This window comes from Rhipicephalus sanguineus, chromosome 11, assembly GCF_013339695.2.
Source record: "Rhipicephalus sanguineus isolate Rsan-2018 chromosome 11, BIME_Rsan_1.4, whole genome shotgun sequence".
Classification (NCBI taxonomy): Eukaryota; Metazoa; Arthropoda; class Arachnida; order Ixodida; family Ixodidae; genus Rhipicephalus; species Rhipicephalus sanguineus.
The window spans coordinates 135,363,908-135,389,048 of NC_051186.1; the positions used below are offsets into that span (position 1 = coordinate 135,363,908).

Below are 25,141 nucleotides of genomic sequence, written 5' to 3' on the forward strand. Positions count from 1 at the left end.
TCCTTTACAAAAGCGCCGTGGAATCACACATGTGCTGCACGAAATCGGCTGCATTCTACCCAGGGGCATTGCCAGAAATTTTTTTCAGGGGGGGTGGAGGTTCAACCATACTTTATGTATGTTCGTGCGTGCATTTGTATGTTGTGTGCGTGTATATATACGCAAGCAAAACTGAAAAATTTCGGGGGGGGGGGGGGGTTGAAGCCCCCCCCCCCCCCTTGGCTACGCCCCTGATTCTACCTAATGATGGCACTGGAATGCGATCACCGGTGCCTGCGTATGGCTCACAAAGGAGGTGGCTGAAGAAGATCCACTGAGAGGATCCCATGGCACGTCGGTAACGTGAAACGCATACGCTGAGTGGCGGCACAAGCGGCGCTTCTGCAGCCTGACCTCGCTCGCCCGCTCCCTAAAAAAAGAAAAAAGAAAGAACATAAGAAACAGCTCAATTCGCTTAAGAAATGTCGAAATAATAAGAGAACGCCTGCTTTCACTTATAGACAACAAAATATATTTTTTTCAGCGAAATTACAAGGGGTCGACTGACATGCACCGACATACTTATCTGAACACACCCAGAAAATACGTAGCCAAGCTGCTATGACAAGCTAGGTGACCACCAGCTCCGCAGTGACTCAGTCCCGTGCCACTAGCGCAAGCTGCCGAGATATTTTTTCACAAGTTTATCGTGCTGGTTTCAAAGTTTTACCAACGCTGACCCTTCGCGTGGCCGCACCCGTGAAATCCATGCGCTTGTGCGACAGCGCTCCCTCAAAATCTACTATATAAACACATGGCACGTAAACGAAGCTACTGTGTCGAGAGAAAAACGTTGGTTCACGCGTCAACGCATGCAGGCATTAGTGGTCGGGACGTTATAAAGAAAGCGGTGCACTTAACGCTGAGCTCCACTTCGTAGGAAAGCTTGCCTGTGGAAAGCTTGTCTGTGGCAAAGACTTGGCGCGTATGGTGACATTGTCATACAACACAGCTGTGACATCGGACACATGTCCACTATTACAAAGTGCGGCTCCTTTGTGCACACTATCACCGCAAAAGTAATTATTTGGGATGCGCACAAGCGGCAAATCGCACGCGCGCACTTCCGTCATGCTTGCAGTGAAAGGAGGCGTCTGCTACGCGACCCGCCAGCGGTTCCAACGGCCGCTGCGGCTTTCAGTGGCGCCCCTATAGGCGCTGCACATCGTGTATATGTGTACTTCGTTCACTTTGTTTTCGTGACGTTCGAGGAAATGAAAAAATAATTTGGGCGATGCTTAGAGCTTTCCAAGAATGTGAAAGCCTGCTTGGGCCTTCTGTTGATGTGCTGCCGAACGTGCTGCTGATGCCATCCGCACTGCAGTGGTAGTGAGGAGGGGGGTGGTGAGGCGTGTGTGATCACTTTTGTACTGGAAGGTACCAGTGAGGCAAGAGTGGCTGATAGGCTCTGCCTTGGAGCCTGCACCACTCTACCTTTTAGAACTTCTTGCTGGGTGGTTGGTGCATGTTCGTGGTGGGAATCGCTGTGCATTCAATTGGACGAACACAGGAAGGAAGGTGAGTGACACTTCTGTTGCTCTGTATAGCGCAGAAAGCAATTTTCTGCGCAGCTTTTGTTTTTGACGTGAGGTATCCTTGACATGTGTTTCCTCCTCGTTTCTTCTCCCCTTCTTTCGTTTTATTTGGGACGTGTGATAAAAAGTGCATATATATGCAGCAACCAAATGAATAAAGACAGTTTATAGTTTGCGCTCTTTCCGTTTACTCTGTCCTTCCTTCCTGTGTTCATCCGATTGAATGCGCAACGATTCCCACCACGACCACTCTACACTTACGTTCCTTTCCCCTTCGGCATCTTCAGACAAAGGTACTGCTGCGGATGGCAGTGCCACTACAGTAGCAAATGAATCGCCTGTCTGAAGTACGCCAGATGTCAGACTTCTGTGGGGATGCAAGATTATCATTGATGCCTAAATCAGTGCACGCTGATTGTATCGTGATGGGAGGGAGGCACAGTGGTGACTGAGACTTGGGCGAGAAAAGGCACTGAGTGTCGCGATTACTTTGCACATGCAAGGTGCTGAATATCTGCGGAAACAGGAACTGGTGTCACACTGGTTGGCAAAGCAATGGGTATTGACCAGAGCTGGGCAGAGATACTTTGAAGTTGTATCGCGATGCACTTAGATACAGGTACAAGATACCACCACAACTTGTTGTAGCAGAATTCTGGTTTCAGCTAGTTGGTACAGGTTCATAACTGAAGATACTTTTGGCACAAATCAAGCGAGGACACATAACACAAAAGAACAGGATGGGCGCTGATTCGGCGCCCGTCCTGTTCTTTTGTATTATGTGTCCTCGTACGATTTGCGCCAGAAGTATCCTCAGTTATCTACCACAATTATTGCATCCGATACGATACTGTCCAATTATATCTTCAAATACTTTCACTACATTTGCAAGTTTATTATAGATATGTGTAATGTAGCAGCAAAGGCCTATGCACAAAAAATGTTTGCTTGAAAACTTTTTAAGTGTGCCCAACTTTGTTTAATTTTAATGAAATGTCTGTTAGTATCTCAAAAGCTTTTTATTGCTTGCTGAAAGGATATTAGTTTCATGACACCTTGACATGACAGCTCCTGTGACACCTTATCTCAAAAGTATCTCAAAAGTTTTCTATTTCTTGCTCAAAGTATATTAGTTTCATGACTTTCATGAGTTTCATGTAAAGATATTACCGTCATTTTTTGTGATGCATTGTGTATACATGGAGGACATAAAACGGTGATGGCTTTTTATATTCTACTTAAGTATATACAGTCGAACTCCGCTACAACGAACTCCGCTTCAACGAAATTTCCGGTACAACGAAAAATTCTCGGTTCCCCGTCAACAGTCCATAGGAGTCAATGCATAAATACGCTCGCCACAACGAACACTTTTTCTGCTGCCGTTCCGCTTCAACGAAGCTTGACGATGCCATTCCGGGCTCAGAAATTTAGTTTACCGTGCAATAAACACAATCTCGGACATTTTGATGCATTTTAGAACATAAAAATACGAATTCAAAGTTTGAATCGCGTGTTGGAGCCACCAGCAACCGCCGCTGTTGACTGAGCACGGGGGCCGCCATTGCATGATAGCGACGGCGATCAGACTGCCCTGCTTTCGCAACTGGCTTGAGTTGCTTCTGAGTCGCAGACAATCCGAAGCCAAAGCTCAGTTGTCGACACTGGGGTGCAATTGCGAAACGATAGCTTTTCCGATGCCTTTCCAATACTTTTCGTGCTTTTCGCGCTTCGCTAGTGGTCAGAGCGACGGTACATCCGCCACACCCGCGTTATCAACGCGAGCAGCCCTGGGGTGCAGTCGCGGAATGGTGCCTTTTCCAATGCCAATGCTTTTCACGCTTGGCCAGTGCGACCGGTGGTCGGAGCAACAATTCGTCCGCATTATCAACGGGATCAGCCAGCCGCGAGTGGTGGATAAGAATAGCATAGAATAAGGCGTAAGTCATCGCTTCGCGATAGCACGCCTGCATGTCGCCGTTGTCGGCGAATAGCTAGTGTTAGCGTATTGGCGCAACTGTGCAGTTCGTGTTGCGCGCCCGTGCCTGTTTGATTCGTTCGCGGAAGCCGTTGTTTCTGCGTGCTTTTCAACGTGGCGTCGCTATGCATATATGAGAATCGCGTCGTAACGCTACTGGGGACGCAAAGGAAGCAGCAGACACTTTTTGAATATTGGAAATAAAAGTTTCACTGTTTTACTAGCTCAGGTCAGCCATATTTTTTTCGATTTCACTACAACGAAATGTTCGCTTCAACGAACATTTTTCCAAGCACCGTCAATTTCATTGTAGCGGGGTTTGACTGTATATCTGCTGGCGTAAAGCGTTCGTTAACGACATATTCGTTAACGTGCAATCTTTTAAACAATTTTTCTTCTACGGAAAGACATATGCAGCCCAGAAACATCTGAGATGTATTGTACAGTTGCACAAAGCATTGCGGAACACTGCCGCTATTCACACTGTTGCCACTTATAGCTGCAATTACCATATAGCTCCGATTTTACTAATCAGTAAGCAGAATTTTTGCTACTGTATACTCCAGGCATACCCAGATTATCATATATATGTCCTCAGCATCACCTTGACATAAGAGTAAACTCAAGCGTAGGGATGGGTGAATATTCTGGTGTTTCGAATATTTGATCGAATAATACAGTATTCGAATTCGCTTCGATACGAATGTAGATTATTCGAAATTTCGGAAGTATTCGAAATGAACGAATATATGTATACATTTGACCTCACACAACCCCCTGTAAAGGTGGTTTCACTGCAGCATCTGTTTGCTGTGATGTGAAACGACCCATCCGGAGGAAATCTGCACTGCCGCGAAGCCACACTTCAAGGTTAAAAGTACATGTTTTTTAAGCGTGTTATATGGGCTTATATATGTGCTAAGTAGAGTCATTTTTAAATTATAACATGTTGTACCCCTTATAACTTGCACTCTACTGCTATTCAAATCTTGATAATATTCACGCTTGCTTCCAATTTATTTCAAACCAAAAAAGTGACATTCACTCATACCTAGTTCCAATCCTTAAAAATATTGCGCAAGCGTCATGACAAAAATGTTCATTTTTCATAATAATATGGGGTACATGCTATTCGAACTATTCGATTCGAAATTATTCAACCAAGTCACTATTCTCATCGGATTCGCTTCGCACCTCAAATTCACTATTCGCCCATCCCTACTCAAGCAGAATATAAATATGTAAACAGTTGTAGATATGATGCAGACAATTAAAAGTTAATAAAGGAGAGAGCTTATTTTGGTAGCACGTTACAAAAGACGTATAGCAGTAAACAGACCAGAAAAAACAGTAGACAGACCTAGGTAATGTATGGGATGTAAAATAACGTCAGCTAAGAAAGGAATTGTGCTAGCCATCAAATTACGATTTTAAAAACTCTGAATAATGATGGCAGGAAAAAAAAAATTCAGGAGCCCTTCCGCTATTGGGGAAATGGGGTCAAGTGAAGCTTGGTGTAGGCATGCCTGACATACTGCTATTCTTTCTTTCTTTCACATTGCACAATGCTTCCTTCCAACTTAAGCGTTTAGTTGTAATCAGTGCTGGACAGTATCGAAGATACGTGTATCTTAGATACTATCTTAAATATAGTGGACTCTCAGTAAACGGAACCTGAAGGGACCAGGAAAATGTGTTCCGTTTAACAGGAGTTCCGTTTACTGAGAGATGAACAGGGGTGCAGAATCCAAGTATGAAACCAGTCGTGTTAGATGCAGTTGTTCCATTTAAGCAGCAGTTCCGTTTACGAGATTTCCGTTTACTGAGAACCTACTGTACTCTTTTGGTATCTTGTATCTGTATCGCGATACGTCTCGCCAAATGAGTATCTGTATCTGTATTTCCGATACATTCAATATTGTATCGTGTATCTTAAGATACAAGATACTCCTATAGGAACACCACCCTACGAAACAATAATCGCTGGCTCAACTCCGCTTCTCAAGCTGGTACTGGTGCCACTAAACTACCTGAATAAAGCTAAGGGCAGTGACATATTTTTATCTTTCTGGAAGAGTCCACCAGTTAGGGCGAGCGATGAGGTGTGCACGTCCGTTTCTGTTAGCAGAAGAACATGACAGCGCTCGCGCAGTCTCGACGGAACAAGCGCACGAACGTCTACGCTTAGTTCACGTGCCTTTCCTTTTGTCCATTTTTTTTCTTTTTACTTGTGCCAGTGCCATGACACTTGCCCTTATCCACTGTCCAGCGCCACGTACCACAACGCGTGCGGCGATTATCGCGCAAATTCTGATGCCACTCTCCTGCGTGGCGATTTGTTACGAAATCTGAAGCATAGGGTCTTTGCGTCTCGTGGCTTTCACAGATCAGCAATTTGAAGGATTTTGTGTATGTAAGTTCGATTTTCTTGCGATTGACTTGTGTGCAAATAAGATCCAAACTATAGCACCTCTAGTACCGATGCTAGATCTGATAGAGCAAGCGTTTACCTAACGGAAGATATCTTCGTGTACCCTATCTTTTTTCTTCCTGTTGTCGATCGAGTGCCGGCGGTCGCATTTTCGATGGAGGCGAAAATACTTGAGGCCCGCGTGCTTCGATTTAGGTGCACGTTAAAGAACTCCAGGTGCCCCAAATTTCCGGAGCCCTCCACTACGGCGTCCCTCATAATCTTATCGTAGTTTTGGGACGTTAAACCCTAAGAATAATTATTATTATCTTCCTGCTACCTTTATTCAAAGAGTTTTTCAAATCATAATTTGATTGTTAGCACAAACTTACTTGTTCTGCTCTTGCATCCCGTACATTACCTGGGGCTCTCAGCTGTTTCTTTCTGGTCTGGTCACAGCAGTATGTCTGTTGTAACGTGCGGCCAAAATAACCTCTTTCTCCTTTATTCTTACTAATTGAACTGTCTACTTTATTTCTGCTACTGTTTACACATTTATATTTCACTTGAGTTTACTGTTCTGTCAAGGGGATTTAAAAAAAAAATGTAATTATGTAGGCGCGCACTGAGTATACAGTACCAAGCGTCCTGCTTACTGCTTAGTAAAACAGTGAAATTGAGTTTTCACTATAATAGTGGAAAGAATTAGGAGCCATATCTTAAAGTCTTTAGGAAGGGAATTCGAGAACCATTGCTATACTAAATGATCCGTTTTTCTCATGAACGTCCCAATGAGCAGTTTCAGTCAATTTTTCGTAGGCACTAAATCTTTTTATTGTCTTACAATAGCAGGTAAGTTGACGATACTTCATGCTTAATTGCCATAGCTGTTAGGGGTGCCGCCTGTATCGTGCTTCAATACTTATTCACCATAAATGTTTGATACAGAACGGCTTTTCTATTTTAATTACGTATATTTGTTTTTCTTTTTGAGGTCTCCCTATTTTTTTTTTTCCTATTACTAATCACCAGGTAATCGGAGCTTAAGTGGCAATAGCGTGAATAGCAGCGGTGTCCTGCCCTGCGCTCTTATTTCTTTATTTTGGTGTGATCGGGTTTAAACAGTAGAAGAAATATTAGCAGCGCTAGGCTCAAGCCGCGCTGCGAGGTTTCGAAATCTTCGCGATTGTTTCAGATTGTTCCGTTAAGATTACGTGCGAATCCCAGCCGCGACGGGCATATTTCGATCGAGGCGAAATGCTAGAGACCGGTGTACTTAGATTTAGGTCCACGTTAAAGAACCCCAGGCGGTCGAAATTTCCGGAGCCCTCCGTTACGGCGTCCATCATAATCATATCGTGGTTTTGTGATGCAAAACCGCAAAAATTATTATTAAAAATATGCGCAGGACGCGAGCACTCTAGTTCATTCGGGAGCTTACGCGAGCACCAGCGGTAACGCTGGAAGGTTCGATCGCTGATGTATAAAAGACCACGCGTTCCGCCGATGATCACAATATCGACGGCCGACGACTTTTATAGGGAACCCAAGCTCAAGTTTGGGCACAACACTCGCGCGGCTGAGCTATGCGTTTCTGGGGGCAGACACTGCCCGCGAAGGCGGTTTGTCGCCGGATTTGCCAGTGGTGGCAGCAAGGACACTTGCGCGCATGCGCTCCTCATTCGGCCCAGAGCACTGCTAGTCAACAATATTTACACTGTGACGCACCGCAGATGCATCCGAGAGCTCTGCGCGTGCGCGGAAGCAGGGGCATCAGTGTTGTGGCCATGGATGCCCCCAGTTACGATAAGAGCAGTGGCGCCGCTCGACGTTGCTTTGGAAGCCTATCAGTGTATAGAGTGCTTTGTTTGTACTTTCTGGTACAAGTTTTCTGGTACAAGAGTTAGTTTTCTGGGCACAAGCTTGCCCAGTGAGCAGTTTGGTCTCTACTAGAGTGACTGCCGCCTTCTCCATCGTCATCACCACGTGACAATGCAATAGGTATTGGGCATTTCTGGGGTGCACATGTTCTCCCGTTGAACAAAAATTGTTGAAAGATTGCATGTTACTGCGTATATTGATAACGAACGCTTTACGCCAGCAGATAAGTAGAATATGAAATACTGCAGTTTTATTATCTCTACGTATACACAATGCGTCAGAAAAAATGTCGCTAGCAGCTTTGTTGCTGCTGTACACCGTTGATTCGGTATTGCGTAAACGATCTTTGACAGACAAGCTAAAACTCCACACCGGTATTTGTGCCGCCGTGCGAAGGCTTCTTATTGAAGTTCTTGTGATTAAATGGCAACCCGCTAGCTGGTCGGCAAGCTGAGCAGCGACTGCCATCAATTACAAAAATGACAAGCAAGAGCCGCTGTCAGTGAAGAGCTGTCTTGTTAAGCAGTCAAAACAAACCCCAATAAGTTCTGTCGGAAATAAACTAATGCACTTTGAGCAAGAAGGACAAAACTTTTGAGATACTAACAGACATTTCATTAAAATGAAACAAAATTGGTCACAATAAAGAAATTTTCAAGCAAACCTTTTTGTGCATAGGCGGTCGCTACTACGTTATGGGGGTCTATAATAACAAATTTATGAATGTATCGAAGTGTCTTAAGATACAACTGGCCAGTATCGTATCGGATACAATTATTGCGGTAGTATCTTGTATCTGTATCTCCAATACTTTTTGCCTGAGTATCTTGTATCGTATCGCGATACAATTCCAAAGTACCTTTGCCCAGCCCTGGTTGTAATATAGGTAGCGGCCATCCCAGGAACGCTGTTTTCGGGCCGAATCGGCATGGCATCTTTCATGTTCTTACCAGCGTTCCTCAGCCTGTAGAACGGTCCAACAGAAGGACCATGGAAATGTGGGTTGGGAATTTCATTTTTCTTGAAGTCTGAATGTACAATTCCTGATGTCGATCTTGCGCCAGCAGATCGCTTTTAGTCCACCAATACAAAATATTTCAATGAAGCGCCGACAGCAAGTGTACTGCTTTCCAATTGTTTTTGCATCCTCCGTAGAATGCATTAGTATGCTTCAGTTCGGTTTACATTGGTCAAGACACTCGCTTTGGAACTGGTGGGATTCAGGTTTCGAGCCCCAGCCCTGGAAAAAAAAAACCTATTTTTTTCATTTAAAATTTCTTTCGTGCACATCAGCTGTGGGTGAGGAGGGTTTTTTGTAGTCTTGTGCAAATAGTAAATTTTAGATACGAAGCAAATAGTGATTTGGTCCAATAATTTCGAATTGAATTCGAATATAGTATATATTACATATTATAAAAAAAAGGAGCATATTTGTCAGGACCCAACTAACCTGCACAGTATTCTTTAAAATTGAAACAGGGCATGTGCAAATGTCATTTTGGTTCAAAGGGAAGTGGTAGCAACTTTGAATATGATATGTGGGGTTTAACGTCCCAAAACCATGATATGATTATGAGGGACACCGTAGTGGAGGGCTCCAGAAATTTCGACCACCTGGGGTTCTTTAACGTGCACCTAAATCTAAGTACACGGGCCTCAAACATTTTCGCCTCCATCGAAAATACAGCCACCGCGGCCGGGATTTGATTCCGCGACCTTCAGGTCAGAAGTCGAGCGCCATAACCTCTAGACCACCGTGGCGGGGTGCAACTTTGAATAGTAGCAGGATTCGACTTTCAATAGAATGCAAGTGTAGCCTGTAAAATATGTTACGTTTTAAACTTTACTATAATTAGAGCATATAAGCCGGTATAACAAGCTTTTAAACTTAACAAGACTATTTGTTGGCCTAGTTGGTACTTGCTTAACATTTTAAACTTAAAAAATGATGAATCGATGGGAATGTAATTTGTTCATTTAACATTGAAGTGGGGCTTCACGGCAGTGCGGATTTTTCTTGGACATGTGTTTTCACGGCATAGCACTCATGCGCTGCAGTGAAACCACCGTTACAGGGAGGTTACATGCGGTTTATGTATGTCTATTCGTTCATTTCGAATACTTCGAAATTTAGAATAACTTAAATTCGTTTTGAAGCGAATTCGAATACTGTAATATTCGTTCGAATATTCGAACTACAAGAATATTTGCACGAGCCTAGTTTTTTGGAACACCAGCTCCATAGGTCAGTCAATACAAGCCTTACCTGAAAAGATACAGTAAGCCAAGATATTATCTTCTGGTAGGTAAATGCTTGTTCTACTACACCTAGCATCGGTACTGGTGGCGCCGTAGTTGTTAGAATCTTATTACCGTATAAGTCAGTCTCATTGCATATAAGTCAAACATAGAGCCACGAGATGCAAAGCAACCCTATTTGTCCACTGTTCAGACTTCTAAACAAAGCACTACGCTAGAGAAACTTCGATGACAACATTAGAGCGACGTTAGAATTTGCTTGACAGATGCCGTACTCACTGGAGTATGCGGCACGGAACAGTGGCTAAGAGCAGCGTGGTGGCACTGACACAACAAAAGAAGAAAAAAAAAATTGAGAAAACAAAAGGTTGGATTCACATAGACGTTCGTGTACTTGTTTTTGTCAGGACGGCGCAAGTGCTACCGCGTGACTCTGCTTCACCAATAGGGACGCGCAGACCTCATCGCCTGCCCTCTATGGTGGACTCTGGCAGAAAGATAAAAGAATGTCACTGTCTTTAGTTTTATTCAGGTTGCTTTGGGGCAACAGTATCGTCTTCAGAAGTGGAGCCAGCCAACATTTATCGTTTCGCATGATAGTGTTGCCATTGCAGTATCTTGTATCTTAAGATACACGATACATTATTTCTTGTATCGGAAATCCAGATACTGATACACGTCTTGAGAGACGTATTGTGATACAGATAGACAATATCCAAAGAGTATGCTAAGATAGTGTATGCTCAGTGCTTACTGAAACTCGTCACACATGGCGCTGGTGATATGGTGATAAAGCCTACATGGGCTTGGTGAGTGCCCATGGTGCTGTATTAAGTATTAGATGATTTCCTCATAGGTGAATTTTCACATCTCTTGAGAGGTCCAGGCCGGGTTTATTGGTCATAAGGGCAGCAGGGCTCTTGCCAAATGCATCGATTTGGCTCAAGCGGGATTGTGCGTGGACTTCTCTCCCTTTTCATGCACATGCCTCTGCCCTTGCATTGTAGCCAGCACCACAGGTGGCAATATGCTGCCTTAATTGCGTTGTTGCTGCACATCGCACTGATCTCTTTTGCGTGCTTGTGAAACAGTGTGAGGAAAGAGTGGTGGCACAAGTGAACCAAGAGCTCATGAGGTGGGGAAAATGATAGGTGTAGTGCTTAGACAGGAAGACCACAGAGTGGATCAGAGAACAAACAGGGGCGGCTGCTCTCTTTGTTTACATCAAGTGGCATAATTGTTGTGAGGACTTGCACTTATATCCCCTATCCCAACAATGGGAACAAATGTGTGCTAGGCTTCTTGAGTCCTAGAGCAATGGAATAGACACTGGCAGACGGGAAATGTAGTTGAGTACAGCAAAATGTTAGGTTGGGTGATGAAATTAACAAAGTCGCTGGCAGAAAACGTAATTGGCTCTGGTAGGTGGTTTACTGGTCAGCTGCCAGCTTGTAAACAAGATCACGTGCTACGTGACGCCGTCTGGCAAAAAGAGTGTTCCACACTCACCGCCTTGGCTACGAGTGGCGCTGGCTCCCAGTATTTCACTTGCAGAAATACCCAACAAAGTGGACGGTCGAATGCCTGCCATTGTAGCTTAATTGGTAGAGCATCAGATGTGGGATTTGAAGGTAGTCGGTTTGGGCCCCACTGACGGCAGAGGTGTTTCTTCGTCCACATTAATTCTTTTCCATTCAGTATGTCATAATTATACACTACAGTTAAGAACTACAAATAATGCTCCTTCGTTTCATTATATTTTAGTGTATGATGCACATAAATGTATGGAATAAGACAGGCTAGTTGTTTTACACATGTGCTAGGCCTAATTATCTTGTGTGTCCTTGCTTGACTTGTTCAGAGACAGTCTGGTTGTGAAACCCTTTCGTGTCGTATGCCCTGGATATTGGTGACATGTGGGATGAAGTTGGCTAGTCACTTTATACTCACATGAAGGCCTAATCACCCTGTGTCCTTTATGGACTATGCCTTTGTTGGACCTGAAGGAAGAGAATTTTGAGGGTTCGTTTCTTTGTTTGACACAGCTGACACTGAAAAACCAGCAGATGGTGAAGCCAGGGACAGTCCTTGGCTTCATTATTTGTTGGACCTGTTCATTTTGGTTTGGACCCATTAGCGACGCTTGCATGATTGATTTCACCACGCAGTCTCTGCTGGCGGATGGTGTACCTTTGGAGAGCTTCCCGGCATCTCTAGAGCTGCCGCCAGAGTCTAGCCCATACCCTGTCAAACTGCTGGGCACGCCCAGGGCCATAGGGCAGCTCCAGCTTCGCGGTGAGTTGAAGGACGTCTCAACGTCTACAGTGAACTCCCGTTAAGACGAACTTGGTTAAGACGAATAACAGAGAACCGTTTGTTTGGTTTCCCATAGACTCAATGCAAAAAAAATTCGCTTAAGACGAACCGCCCAACTGTACTCTTCTGTTAAGACGAACTTTCGCGGTGATCGACAACGCTGGTGATTCTGCGAAACGAACATTGCAGTCTTGGTGGGGCATTCAGGTGACCGGGAAAAAGCAAAAAAGAAAAAGAAAATCGCGACATGGAGGGCGCGGGATAAAGGAAAAAGAACGTTCAACGGATAAAGATGGTATCCCCCTCACCCTCAGCCTGTGGGTGGGGGAGGTGCAGGCTTTGACAAATAAAGTAAGGGGATTTACAACTGGCACCCCCAAGCCATTGCGTCCTTTTGTATTCCCCCTCGGGTCTTCGGTTTCCCATCTGGAGTACAAAGGGGAATAGAAGAACACAAGAGCTTGGGGCTCCTCCGCTGTGGTCAGAGGGACAAACGCAAGGGGAGTGAAGGAAAAAAAAAAAAGAAAAAGCGACAACGGGAACAAAAATTGTCTGTGCATTACAATCGAGTATGAAACCGAAACCAGGTTTGCGGCGCTAGCACTTCTGTCAGAGGATTCAGGTGCATTGTCATCGCCATCACACAATGGCGGCCGAGCACATTTTAAACACAGAACGTTGGTTCGCGTAGGACCTGTGTGTGTTTATCTGTTCCCAGTGAAGTGCAAATTGTGATGAGCCATTTTGATTACTAAAGTGCACGACAAGGGAAGGTCTTTTTCGTGTGCGCGAGGCTTGTGACTGTGAGTAGCGCAATGGGATATCTTCAGCTGCACGTCGATCAAGGAAAGTTACTGCGGGCCGAAAACAAGAAAATATCCGGACCTCGAAGAAAACTTTGCAGACTTTCTCAAGCAACTCAGCGTATCATGACTTTGTCAAGGTGCCAAGGTAGTTGTGTGCACTGACACTACACGCCTGCCCGCTCGCCCTCGTGCTTCTATTTATGTGCGCCGCGGACTCGCCCACTGTGCCATTGACATCACCAGTGTTCTGTGCAGTGGGGTTGAAAGTGCGAGTTGGTGAGTGCGACATGGCAGTGACGAGTGTGTACGTCGAGCCGGTGCACAAATGGGACACGTCTTTCGTGACGCGTTTGGCGCGGCTCCTTCGTGGCGACATCGTTATTTGCGGGGACATAAACTCGCACCACACAGCGTGGGGAAGTGGCCGCACGGACCACACAGGCAGGGCCTTATTGGACTCGGTTGCAGAGACCGGCCTCCTTGTGATAAACATCGGCAGTCCCACCTTCGCCCGTCGCGGTGTGCAGCGCAGTGCCATCGACCTTTCCATCGTCAGTGATCGAGTCAGACACGAGTGGAAGAGATGGGCTGACACATGGGGCTCGGACCACTTTCTCGAACCCCTCGATCGGTGCCACACGCTCACGCGCACGTATAGGTTGTATTCACATGACGTCAACGCGGTGCTGTGAGCAGCGCTAGCAACTATGGTGACGCCGTCCTTAGGGCGGTCCGCCATGGTCCTGGCCACTGTATAGCGTCTGTGCCGTAGTGTCCCACAATGTGTGTTTTGCTTTATCTGAGATTTTACAGGTGCTGCCCTTATAGGACAGGAATTCTTGCTGTTTACTAGCAACTACCACTGAATAACCCTACACGGACGCGGTTGAAGACGCTGCGAAGTGATGGGCGATACGCCTTTAATCAGTTTGAGTGCATATGCGCAAAAGCTTGGATGAGACGGCAAGGGAGCACTACGTGGAAAAATTCAAGTTTTGCGCCAGTGTTGAGCCACTGTTCCTGGGCATGGACGAGTTGCACTTCGACGTCGAGCGTGTGCCGAGGGTGAAAATTTCCCACATCAAGGATTCTTTAGGGTTGCTTTCGTAGTCTCCCGAAGACTTCATGCCTAGTTGGGGTTTGTCTCGTCCAACAAATAGGATGGCTTTCCTGCAAGTGAGTAATACAAGTGTAATTACAGATCTTGTAGTACGCCAGCACCGCCTCTTGAAGTGAGAAGCAATCACCGAGGCAAATCTCAGAGCGAACGTTTTACAGGAGAGACGTCGCAAGCGGAGCGAAAAAATGCAACTGCGCCAGTGCACGCTGACATTATCGTTTACAATAAAAATGCGGCGACGCAAACGTAAACACCCAGCCAACCAGAAATTTAACTGCCCATCTCCAAGCGGCGTGATGACGGGACAACAAACATGGACGCTCTGAAGCATAAAATGCGTCAAGTGTAACATTTGCAACCTAAATTGGTACTCACCAGCAATGAAATGAGCGCTGCACACTTCGTAGTTAGTTCAACGTTTGTTGATGTGAGAGCCAACAATGCGGCGAACCACTCGGTACAACACCTTTCCAACAATTCTTGCGTTGGTTGTAGATGGCTGAACGAAGTCCATAAAAGTTGACGCTCTTTTTTCGCCGTGACCTATTGCTACGTCAATAGACGGCGCAATTTACCATGATTTCAGAAACTGCAACAGAACATGGTCAGCTGCTGCTTCGCGAACTGAGGCAGAGAACATCCACACGCACCGAGAGAGCTTCACAAAGTGGCCAGGATCATGGCTGATGGAAGCGGAAGCAGCTCACGCCCTTCCCATCAGCCCGCGCGCCAGTGGGGGCGTGTCCTCAGTGAATACAACCTATACACCGTGATGGACTGGGGCTGGTTCCGCGAACTTTTGTCTGCTTTTCCGCCCTTGGGCGTTGCCTTCCTCTCTCATGCGTTGCGCTGTGTGGAGGCGGCTTCGCGCGAATGTGTTGTGCCAGTGGGAACACCAGTGCCGGACTTGAAACTGCTCAATCTCCGCGCGATTCGCCGCAGAACGCGCCATCAAGTCCGTCTGCAGCGAACACTGGACGTATTGCAATCGACTTGATGCCGTGTGTCCCCGGCACGTGTAGCGGCGCCGCGACCAATCGTGGGGAAGCCTGCGCGTCACGCTCGATGACCCGAGACGTCCGTCAAGGGCTTAAAGGATTTTTGGGGCCATTCTTGACCCCTCGGGTGCGCGCTTCCCATTTCTTTCCACTGTCGTGAATCGGGGCCTCACGTATGCACAACTGGCTGAGCTTACTCTGTGCCTCAGTGTTCCTGTTTACGCGGACGACATCGCTGTGTTCGCGGCACGCCCCACAGACAGCTGACCACACGTGACGCGTTCATCAGCGGCAAAGGGATGCAGCTCTCCCCGGCGAAAACCACAGCGATGATGGTGCACCGCAGTTCTGTCGCGCGTCACGACACTGAGAAATTCACTCTCAGGAGTACCGCCATCCCCTGGTCGCGTCAAGTGAGGTGGACTCATGAGCCCAGTGTACGAACGCGAGAAGGGTCGCTTCTGCCGCCTGTGCGCTCCTTGCGCGTGGCACCGGATGTTCGCCGGCCCTTGCCCTGCGCCTCTTCAACGGCATGGCCGCTGCACACATCCTGTACGGCCTCCCTCTTGCCTCTCTCACCCGCAACAACTGGGAACAGCTGGATACGGTACACCAAGCTGCCATCCGGCAGTACCACGGACTGCTCCGCATCTCTCCCATCGGGCTGACGCTCGCTGAGGTGCGCGAAATGCCACTCTCGTTGTGTACCGAGTTATGAGTATTGAACCACATCGAGCGCATGCACCGATCACACCATGGCCAGCTGCTCGTCTTTTGACTGCACTCGCTCGCACACTCGAGGATGGGACGCATTGCCGCCACGTTCAGCACCTTGGTTCCGGACACGCCGGACGTGAATGACTACAGTGCCCCACCCTACAAGCATCGCCCTCTGACGATCTGCACATGCATACCCGGAATTAGGAGTGCGCGCTTCGGCAAGAAACTACTGCCATGCTGGATGAGCACCTCGCAGGACGACTGCTCCTATTCACGGACGGGTCAGTGTTGCGCGATGGATCGGCTGCTTCTGCGTTCACAATGTGTTCACAGTGCCTCATGTGTGGGGCGTCATCGACGGTCGCCGAGCTGGCTGCACTTGATCTTGCCGCTGATGCGCTCCTCCAGCTTCGAGTTTCATCGGCTGCTATCCTCACGGACTCTCGTGCTGCACTGCAACTGCTGGCGAGGGATTCCCAAGGTTCACCACTCGCCATACGTATCGGGCGCAGGCTCAAGGTGGCGCAGGACCAGGGCTGTGACGTCGTCCTGCGGTGGATACCGGCACACATCGGAATCCCAGGCAACGAGGCGGCCGACGAGCTCGCCAAGGCAGCGCACGCAGCGGACACGCCCACCACAAACACGGTGAGCTCCTTTGACGTGGCGCGTAACCGGATTGCCCTTTCCGTCACCCCTCGCCACCCAGACCAACGTGTCGCGGCCAGCAAGCCACCACGCCCCCTCCCAAGAACCGGCTTGGGGAGAGAGAAGCACGCCTTCCTCCTCCGCCTTTGCGTCGGCGTGCCCAGGGCCGGCGGTCCGACTGACGGGGGCCGGCGATCCCCTCTGCTCTTATTGCGCCACACCAGAGACATTGGAGCACATTCTCCTGCAGTGCGCGCAATATGTGGAGGACCGCCGTGAGCTCGTCCATGCCTATCGCGAGCAGGGACTTGCCACGAACAGCGCCGACGAGCTCCTATTTCCCAGGGCGCACTCATCCGCTGTTGGGAGAGCCATGAGTGCGCTCATCGTGTTCTTCAGGTCCAGCGCGCTCTTCGAGTGTCTCTGACAGCGGAGCACGCCTTGGGAATACCCTCAATCAACAAGGTTCATTGGACTTAACATCGTGAGTTCGACGGACCTTGATTTTTACAGTGCCGGGGCTATGTGCGCTCGCGCGGTCTGTGGTGCACCTTTTTTATTTTCTTCTTCTTTTTTGGCCCGTTTGCGGCTCTCCTTGGTGCGGCGCTCCCACTTCTCCCAGCCTTCTTGGCTGCCTTTCCTTCTTGGCTGCCTTTCGACAGAGTCACTCTTATTACTTATTTCTTTATTTCCTCCCTATCTTTCATTCCCCATCCGCGTGCCGACTTGTTGAGGTGTCCTCGTCAGGAGACAGTTACGAGTCGGCGCTTTTCTCTTCATTCTTCCTTAAATAACCACTTAGAGATATGTACTGTGCAATTCGACCAAATGCAGTTTGAAATTGCTGGGAAAATCAATGCTTTTTCAGACCTAGTGGTCTCTAAACTTTTGGCGCCGGCTGTACAGTGTGATCACCATAAGGCTGCACAGATACATGTCAGGGCTTTTCGTTGTCTAAGGCAGGGCCATGGTTGCTGGCTCTCACTGGTGGTCCCAGGGTGGGCTGGGAGTAGTTTAACACTTTATAACCTTGTTTGTAAATAGACAGTTGTATGCCGGCCTTTGAATATCTTGATAACTTGTGAACTGACAAAGAACTGCTTTTCCTTTCTTTCAAAAATTTGGCATTCCATGAATTATGAGCCTATTTCAACCAAGTCTTGTTTCATATGGCATTAACCCTTCGTATCCCAGCAGCAACAAATGTTGCCATAACGCATTTTAAAAATAAAAGTAGCGGGGCATGGGCTCGGGGGGAGGCGTGAGAGAGGAAAAGGAGGGAGGAGAATGAAGTGGGATTTGGAGCTAGCCCTCGCACAATAAAGACGTCTACGACCACGGGTCCTCGTTATTTATAACGCATAATGGTGCTGTGAATCTCATCTCTGAGCCTCGAAATATCAATTTCGATTACGCGCCCCACTGAGGTTTCAAAATAGGCCAAATAGATGACACTACCTATAATTTGGAAACTGCAGCAAAAGAAAGTAAAATGGCTTCCTCAACAATGAACTTGAGATGGTATGTACCTCAAGTTGCTTCCATTTTTTCGTAATATATTTGTTAATTATTTCATTTTGATGCTTGGAACATGATAGAGGAATACACAGGGAGTATTGCTATGTAAGTTTTTTGGGATTGAAGTGCACAGAAATGCTTTTTCTTTCTCTTTACTTTGTTGTTGCCATCACGAATGCAGGGTTCCCAATGTTTCCATGTTTGTTGTACTGCGCAATAAAGGGTTCTGAAATGCAGCTTGCAGAATCCAAGTTACAGCTTGCCTAATGAAGTGTGAGAAGTCAAGTGAAGCACCCCTCCATGATCGTTCATTCACCTAAAATGCCCTCTCGAACCGAGCTTCAGATGTCCCCACTTCCGTCAGGTATGATGGTGTAAACCATGTGCCGATCAAAGTGTTGCATAGCAGTGCTTGGAGGTGCAAGCTACCGCAATGCACACAAAGAACATGGCTTCAATGCAAGAAGTGCAAGGTGTACCTATATAACGGAGAAAACGGAGCAGCAAACTGCTCCAAAATGTTCCATACAATGTAACCCTGTATTCCTAGTGCACACATATGTGTACATTCATTATCTTAATAAATATAGTTCACTGAGGGATAGCTACTTCTTTCTGTGTCATTTGGCACTTTCTGATAGAATCAGCCATTAAATTTTTGCTTATTCGCCTGCGAGCATCATGGGATACAAAGGGTTGAAGCCACTAGAACAACACCTCTTTTTGTTATCCATGTTCTGTGTATGCTTAATGTAGTGTCGAAGGTCGACACTAGGTGACTTTAGTTATGTTCAACTGTCATCAAGAGATGGCGCCACCTCTGGCATATATAAATACGACTGTCACCGGAATAAAGGAGTTCTTGTGTGGCATGGGTTGAGTGTGTTCGTTGTCCTCAGTCGCGCCGTGTTGCCGACACTACAATCTGGCGACGAGGTTTTCGATCACACCGCGATGGCTTCCGCCGCGCTTTCGCCGCCGCCCCCCTTTCTTGCCGCCCCGGGCACTCCAGCCATACCATGGACCCGCTGGATACGCCTCTTCGAGAATTTTCTTCTCGCGTCTGGAGCGGCCGACCTGCCTGCGCCCCGCCGTCGAGCCCTGCTGTTGCACTGCCTGGGCCCGGAAGGACAACGTATTTTCGATGCGCTTCCACCGACGCCCACCGCACCCCAGCTACCGACGACTGAGCCGTTGGCCGCCGCTGCTACCTCAACCGGTGAAGTCAAAGACCGTGGCGTGCCCTCCAAGCAAGAAGCAGCAGCGACGAGTCTCCCAGACGTATACGACGCGGCCCGCGAGATTCTGGAACGACATTTCACCGGCGCGCGCAACATTCGCCTAGAACGACATCACTTCCGAGAGCGCCGTCAGCTACATGGTGAGTCCATCCCCGACTTCGCCCTCGCGCTTCGTGAACTGGCAGCCTCTTGCGATTTCGCCGAGCAAGCCAACGATAATATGTGCGATCAGTTCGTTACCGGAGTTGCATCCCCGCAGTTGCGATCACGGTTGCTCTTGGAAGGTGACACGTTGACGTTCGACCGTGCCGTTGAAATTGCGCTACTCAGCGAGCGAGCTTAGCTGCAGTCTGAAGCTTTTTCTAATTCCGTTGAGCGCATCACACGCCAACATCCACGTCAGTATGACGCTTCCGAACAAAACACGCACGATAGTCGCCGGTACAGCAACGAGGCACGCCCCCTTTATCAGAGCCGCCCTAGCTTGCCGCACGCTCGTCAAACGAGCTCACCATCTTCAGATACCAACGCTGCCGATGTTCAGTACAGCAAAAATACGCAGGCTTGTGGTAATTGCGGCACACGTCACTGTGAACCGACGGCATGCCCCGCTCGCGGTAGAACCTGCTTCGCATGCGGCCGCCGTGGCCACTTTATGCGAGTGTGTCGTAGCTCACGCAGAGGACAACGCCCGACTCACATCCAAGAAGTAGTTCCTGAACAAGATGCATCAGATGTCATTAGCCTACTCACTGTTCACGAAGACAAGCGCAAGGGCGTCTACATTGATGTCGTAGTCACGCCAGTCGCCTCGAGCTCAGAACCGCGCGTTGCTAAGTTCTTGGTCGACACGGGATCAGCTGTGTCAATTATACGGGAACAAGAATTTCGAAACATGTTTGAAGGGGTTCAGTTGACCAGCTCTGCCCTTACATTGTTGGACTTCCAACGCCGGAAGATCCCCGTACTGGGCCAGTTTAAAGCAAGCATCTCGTTTAAAAGGGAAACAGCCGTGATAGCCATTCATGTCACCCCCGGAGGAACTTCTCTTCTGGGTCTGGACGCGGTGCAAGCTTTAGGACTGCACATTGTGGGCGCGCAGCTACGCTGCCTGTGCACGGCTGCCGAAGCTTCAGAGACCATGAGTCAGAAAACAGCAACATCTGCGCATACGGGCGGCGCAGTTCCTGCAAGCCCGCCGAAGTTCGATATGCCACCTCTGTTATGGGCTAAGTTTTCACATTTGTTTTCACCGGGCCTTGGCCTGGCCAAAGGCGTCCAGCATCAGGTCAAAATGAAGCCGTCAGTCCCTCCAGTGGTGCAGACGCTGAGACGCCTCCCACTTTCCCTGCGCAAGCCAGTTAGCGACCAGCTTCAGCGGCTCCTCTCCGATGATGTAATTGAAAGGGCTAACGCCTCTGAATGGATCTCTCCTATAGTTGTCGTCCGCAAGAAAGATGACAGCATCCGCCTATGCGTTGACCTCAGAGAGCCCAACAAAGCAATTGTAGTTGATAGCTTTCCCCTGCCTCATACGGAAGAGCTGCTGCACTCTCTTAATGGTGCACGTTACTTCTCAAAGCTCGACTTGGCCTCTGCATATTACCAAGTTACCCTTCATCCGGACAGCAGAGACCTTACGGCTTTCATTACGCACGACGGCCTTTTCCGGTTTAAAAGAGTGTGCTTCGGATTGGCGTCTGCTCCAGCCGCATTTCAGCAACTCATGACTGCAATCCTGCATGGTTGCAAGGGGGTCCTCTGCTACATAGACGATATCATCATCTTCGGCAGGACAGAGTCAGAGCATGTGAGAAACCTGGAGCAAGTTCTGCTGCGCATCTCCGAAGCTGGACTCAAACTCAATGATAAGTGCATCTTTAATGCATCAGAGCTATCATTTCTTGGCCATCATGTCAGTGCAGAAGGAATAGCACCCCTTCAAGCAAAAGTTGACGCAATTGTACATGCTTCCACCCCCACAGATGTAGGCATGCTGCGTTCATTTCTTGGTCTTGTGGAGTATTATGCCAAGTTTATTCCCAACCTTGCCGAAGAGGTAGAACCTATGCGTAGGCTACTTCGCAAGGACGTTCATTTTGAATGGGATCTTGCTGCTGAACAAAGCTTTACAAAGGTAAAGGAACTTCTTGCATCGAGAAGAGTTCTGCGAATGTTCGACCCAGCGCTCCCAGTTATTGTAGCCACAGACGCGTCTGCATATGGCCTGGGTGCAGTACTGCAACAAGTTGACGGTCCATCCATTCGAACCGTTGCATTCGCATCACGAACCTTAACAGAGACAGAACGGAAGTACTCAACAGGAGAACGCGAGGCCCTGGCCTGCCTATGGGCATGCGAGAAATGGCACATTTACCTCTGGGGACGATCATTCACTTTGGTAACAGATCACCAGGCCCTCGTATCCTTGCTGTCAACACAAAGCACAGGACAACGACCACTTCGCATTGCAAGGTGGACTGCTCGGTTGCTGCGTTACAACTTCGTTGTACAGTTCCGGCGTGGAGAACACAACAAAGTAGCAGACGCTTTGTCCCGGCTTCCTGTCCCAGGCACAGAAGACGGCCTTAAGATTGAAGGAGAAATAGTGTCCATCGTAACGTCTTCAGTCCATATCAATGATCTCCGTATTGCCACAGCCGAGGATTGCAAGCTCCAGCAGGTTGCACAATGCGTTCAGGCTACATGGCCAACCAAGAAAACATTGTCACCTGAACTAAGACCTTACTATGATGTGCGAGAGGAACTGTCAGTAGTGGACGGCCTGTTGATGCGCTCAGAACGCGTTGTAGTTCCAGCCAAGCTCACAGCTACATTTGTTCAACTAGCCCATGAATCACACCCGGGAATAGTGAAGACAAAGCAACGTCTTCGCGAAAAGTACTGGCGGCCAGGTCTGGACAAGCAGGTTGAGAGTGCTATCCACAGCTGCGCAACCTGCCAAGCTGCAGACAAGAGTGTTAAGAGCTACCCCACTCCACTGCAGCCAGTAGCTCTTCCCGACCGGCCTTGGAGCAAGATAGCTATTGATGTTGTTGGGCCATTTGAGCGTGCATCAGCTGACTGTCGTTTTGTCATCTCTGTAGTCGATTACTTCTCAAAGTGGCCGGAAATAGCTTTCTGTCGTGAAGCCTCCTCCCGTACAGTGCTTGACTTCCTCTTGTCGATATTTGCACGGGAAGGCTATCCGGTTGAACTCGTCTCGGATCACGGACCACAGTTTACATCTCAAGAATTCGAGTCCTTTCTTCAAGACAGAGGCATCAGGCACAGCTTTTCGGCTGTATATCACCCCCAAGCCAACGGACAGGTCGAAAGGTTTAACCGTGTCCTCAAATCATACATTCAGTTGGCAATACTGGAGCAGCGCCCAATAAAAAATACTGTTACAGAGTACTTGGGAATCTACAGAGCCACTCCTCACAGTACCACTGGACTCTCTCCGGCAGTGCTTCTACATAGCCGGCACATGAGGACATCCTTGGACGTCATTGGCTATCCCACTGCAAACTTCTTCGCAGATCCCGCTCAGGAGATGTCCTCACTTCGGAAGAGGGTGAAAGAGCGCCAGCTTAAAAGCAAGGATTATGTTGACCGACGGAGAGCTGCCCGAGTACCCAAGTTCCAAGTTGGAAAGTACGTGAGGGTCAAGAAGCCAGTCCCTGGTCCGAAAGGCACTCCCACTTTTGGACCTCCTTTGAAAATTCTCAAGCGAATAGGACGCTGGTCCTTCTGCCTGGAAGATGGTCGCACGTGGAATGCCTCTCAATTGACTGCAGTTCCCAAGGAAGCCCTGCCGCACCATGCGCTAATATGGAATGACAAAGGACACTCCCACGACACCGTGCGAAGTCCACCGACGCCTGGCAGACCGACTCTCTCCTCTGAGCTTCACCAGCACCCTGCTCCTAATGATGATGATCGTGATGGTGATAGTGCTCCAGTGGATGGTGATGGTGATAGTGCTCCAGTGGATGGTGATGGTGATAGTGCTCCAGTGAATGGTGATGGTGATTGTGCTCCAGTTGTTGGCACCGAACCGGCTGGTGAGCCACCACCTCCTTGTAGGTCCGCAAGAAACCGAAGACAACCCACGAGATTTCAGGACTATGTATAATGTACCATGATGTGAACATTGACTCTTTTTGTAATTATTTTTGTGTAAATATGTATATATTTAGGGAGGAGTAGATGTAGTGTCGGAAGGTCGACACTAGGTGACTTTAGTTATGTTCAACTGTCATCAAGAGATGGCGCCACCTCTGACATATATAAATACGACTGTCACCGGAATAAAGGAGTTCTTGTGTGGCATGGGTTGAGTGTGTTCGTTGTCCTCAGTCGCGCCGTGTTGCCGACACTACACTTAAGTTATTCAGGATATGTTAGACATCACCCAATGAGGTCAACAAATAGGGAAGCCAAGGAAATTGTAGGGGACATTATATGTAGTTTTTTAACGCACGAAATGCTTTAGCTCCTTTTGTACGTAGCCTTCAAGTAACCTTGAGCCAAAAGCCAGTGCCGTGATTGTGGCATTGTTTCCAGAAAAAAAACGCGAACATCCGGGCACACGGCCAAAAGCTTTTAAAAAATGCGCTCTCTGGTCGCTAACTCTTTGTGCAGGACCTCATTACATGTGCTAGTTACGGCCCAAACAAACTACAAAAAACGTTACTTCAGAGTTCTCAGTATTTCTTCACACTGCCACTGAAACTCTGGCTTCTAGTGTGCTGAAGTTTTATTTGCACTTTCCATTAGCGGCGTTCCAAAGGCAAATACAGGGCACCATGCACTTGCTCTTTTAAACCCCAGTGCTACGCCTGTGCTCTTTTAAATGCTGGTGGCTGTGCACAGCCTGAGCTAATCACGAAGGCAACGATTTTGCTGCACATATTGCCACATCCTTCGAGAGATGGAGCCATGCTGCATGCGACGCACCATGCGACGTGAGCCTAAGACTGTGACTTTTATCATCTCCAACCAATCTGCTTTGCCGGTAGCCATTTCATCCTTACATCTACTCTCAATTACGGGAAAGCCAGCCATTCTTTTTTTTTTATTTAAGTGTAGTGTGGCAACTATGACTGTGACATAACACGAATTGAGATAATGAAAAGATTGTTTGTAGGATTAATAATAATAATAATATCTGGGGTTTAACGTCCCAAAGCCACGGTATGATTATGAGAGACGCCGTAGTGGAGGGCTCCGGAAATTTCGACCACCTGGGGTTCTTTAACGTGCACCTAAATCTAAGTACACGGGCCTCAAACATTTCCGCCTCCAACGAAAATGCAGCCGCCGCGGTCGGGATTTGATCCCGCGACCTTCGGGCCAGCAGACGAGCGCCATAACCACTAGACCACCGTGGCGGGGCTGTTTGTAGGATTGGCTGAAACAAACCCCGTTTTTCCCATTAAACGCTGATTTAGATTTTTATTTCTTCAATAAAGTTGTGAAAAATGAATGTTGGTGGCAACGAGTGTTTGGAAAACTTGTTCACCTGCTTATCTTCAAAAACAGTTGAAAATGTCAGAATGAAGGGGGTTAACCACAGTTGCACTCACTCCTGTGAAAGCAGAACGTTAAGCATAGTGGACAGTTTGCGAGGAGAGTTATCAGCATCACTATCGCTTGTCAGTAGAGCT

At 47.9% G+C, this 25,141-nt stretch overlaps 1 protein-coding gene across 1 annotated transcript in view; it reads left to right on the top strand.

Moving 5' to 3' along the window:
- The window catches only part of LOC119374617 (protein brunelleschi), a 222,065-nt gene that overhangs the window by 105,610 nt on the left and 91,314 nt on the right, over positions 1-25,141 (top strand). The window contains exon 13 of the mRNA XM_049420300.1: positions 12,271-12,397. Within this exon, the coding sequence (XP_049276257.1) occupies positions 12,271-12,397 (127 nt within the window). The remainder of the gene's footprint in view (positions 1-12,270; positions 12,398-25,141) is intronic.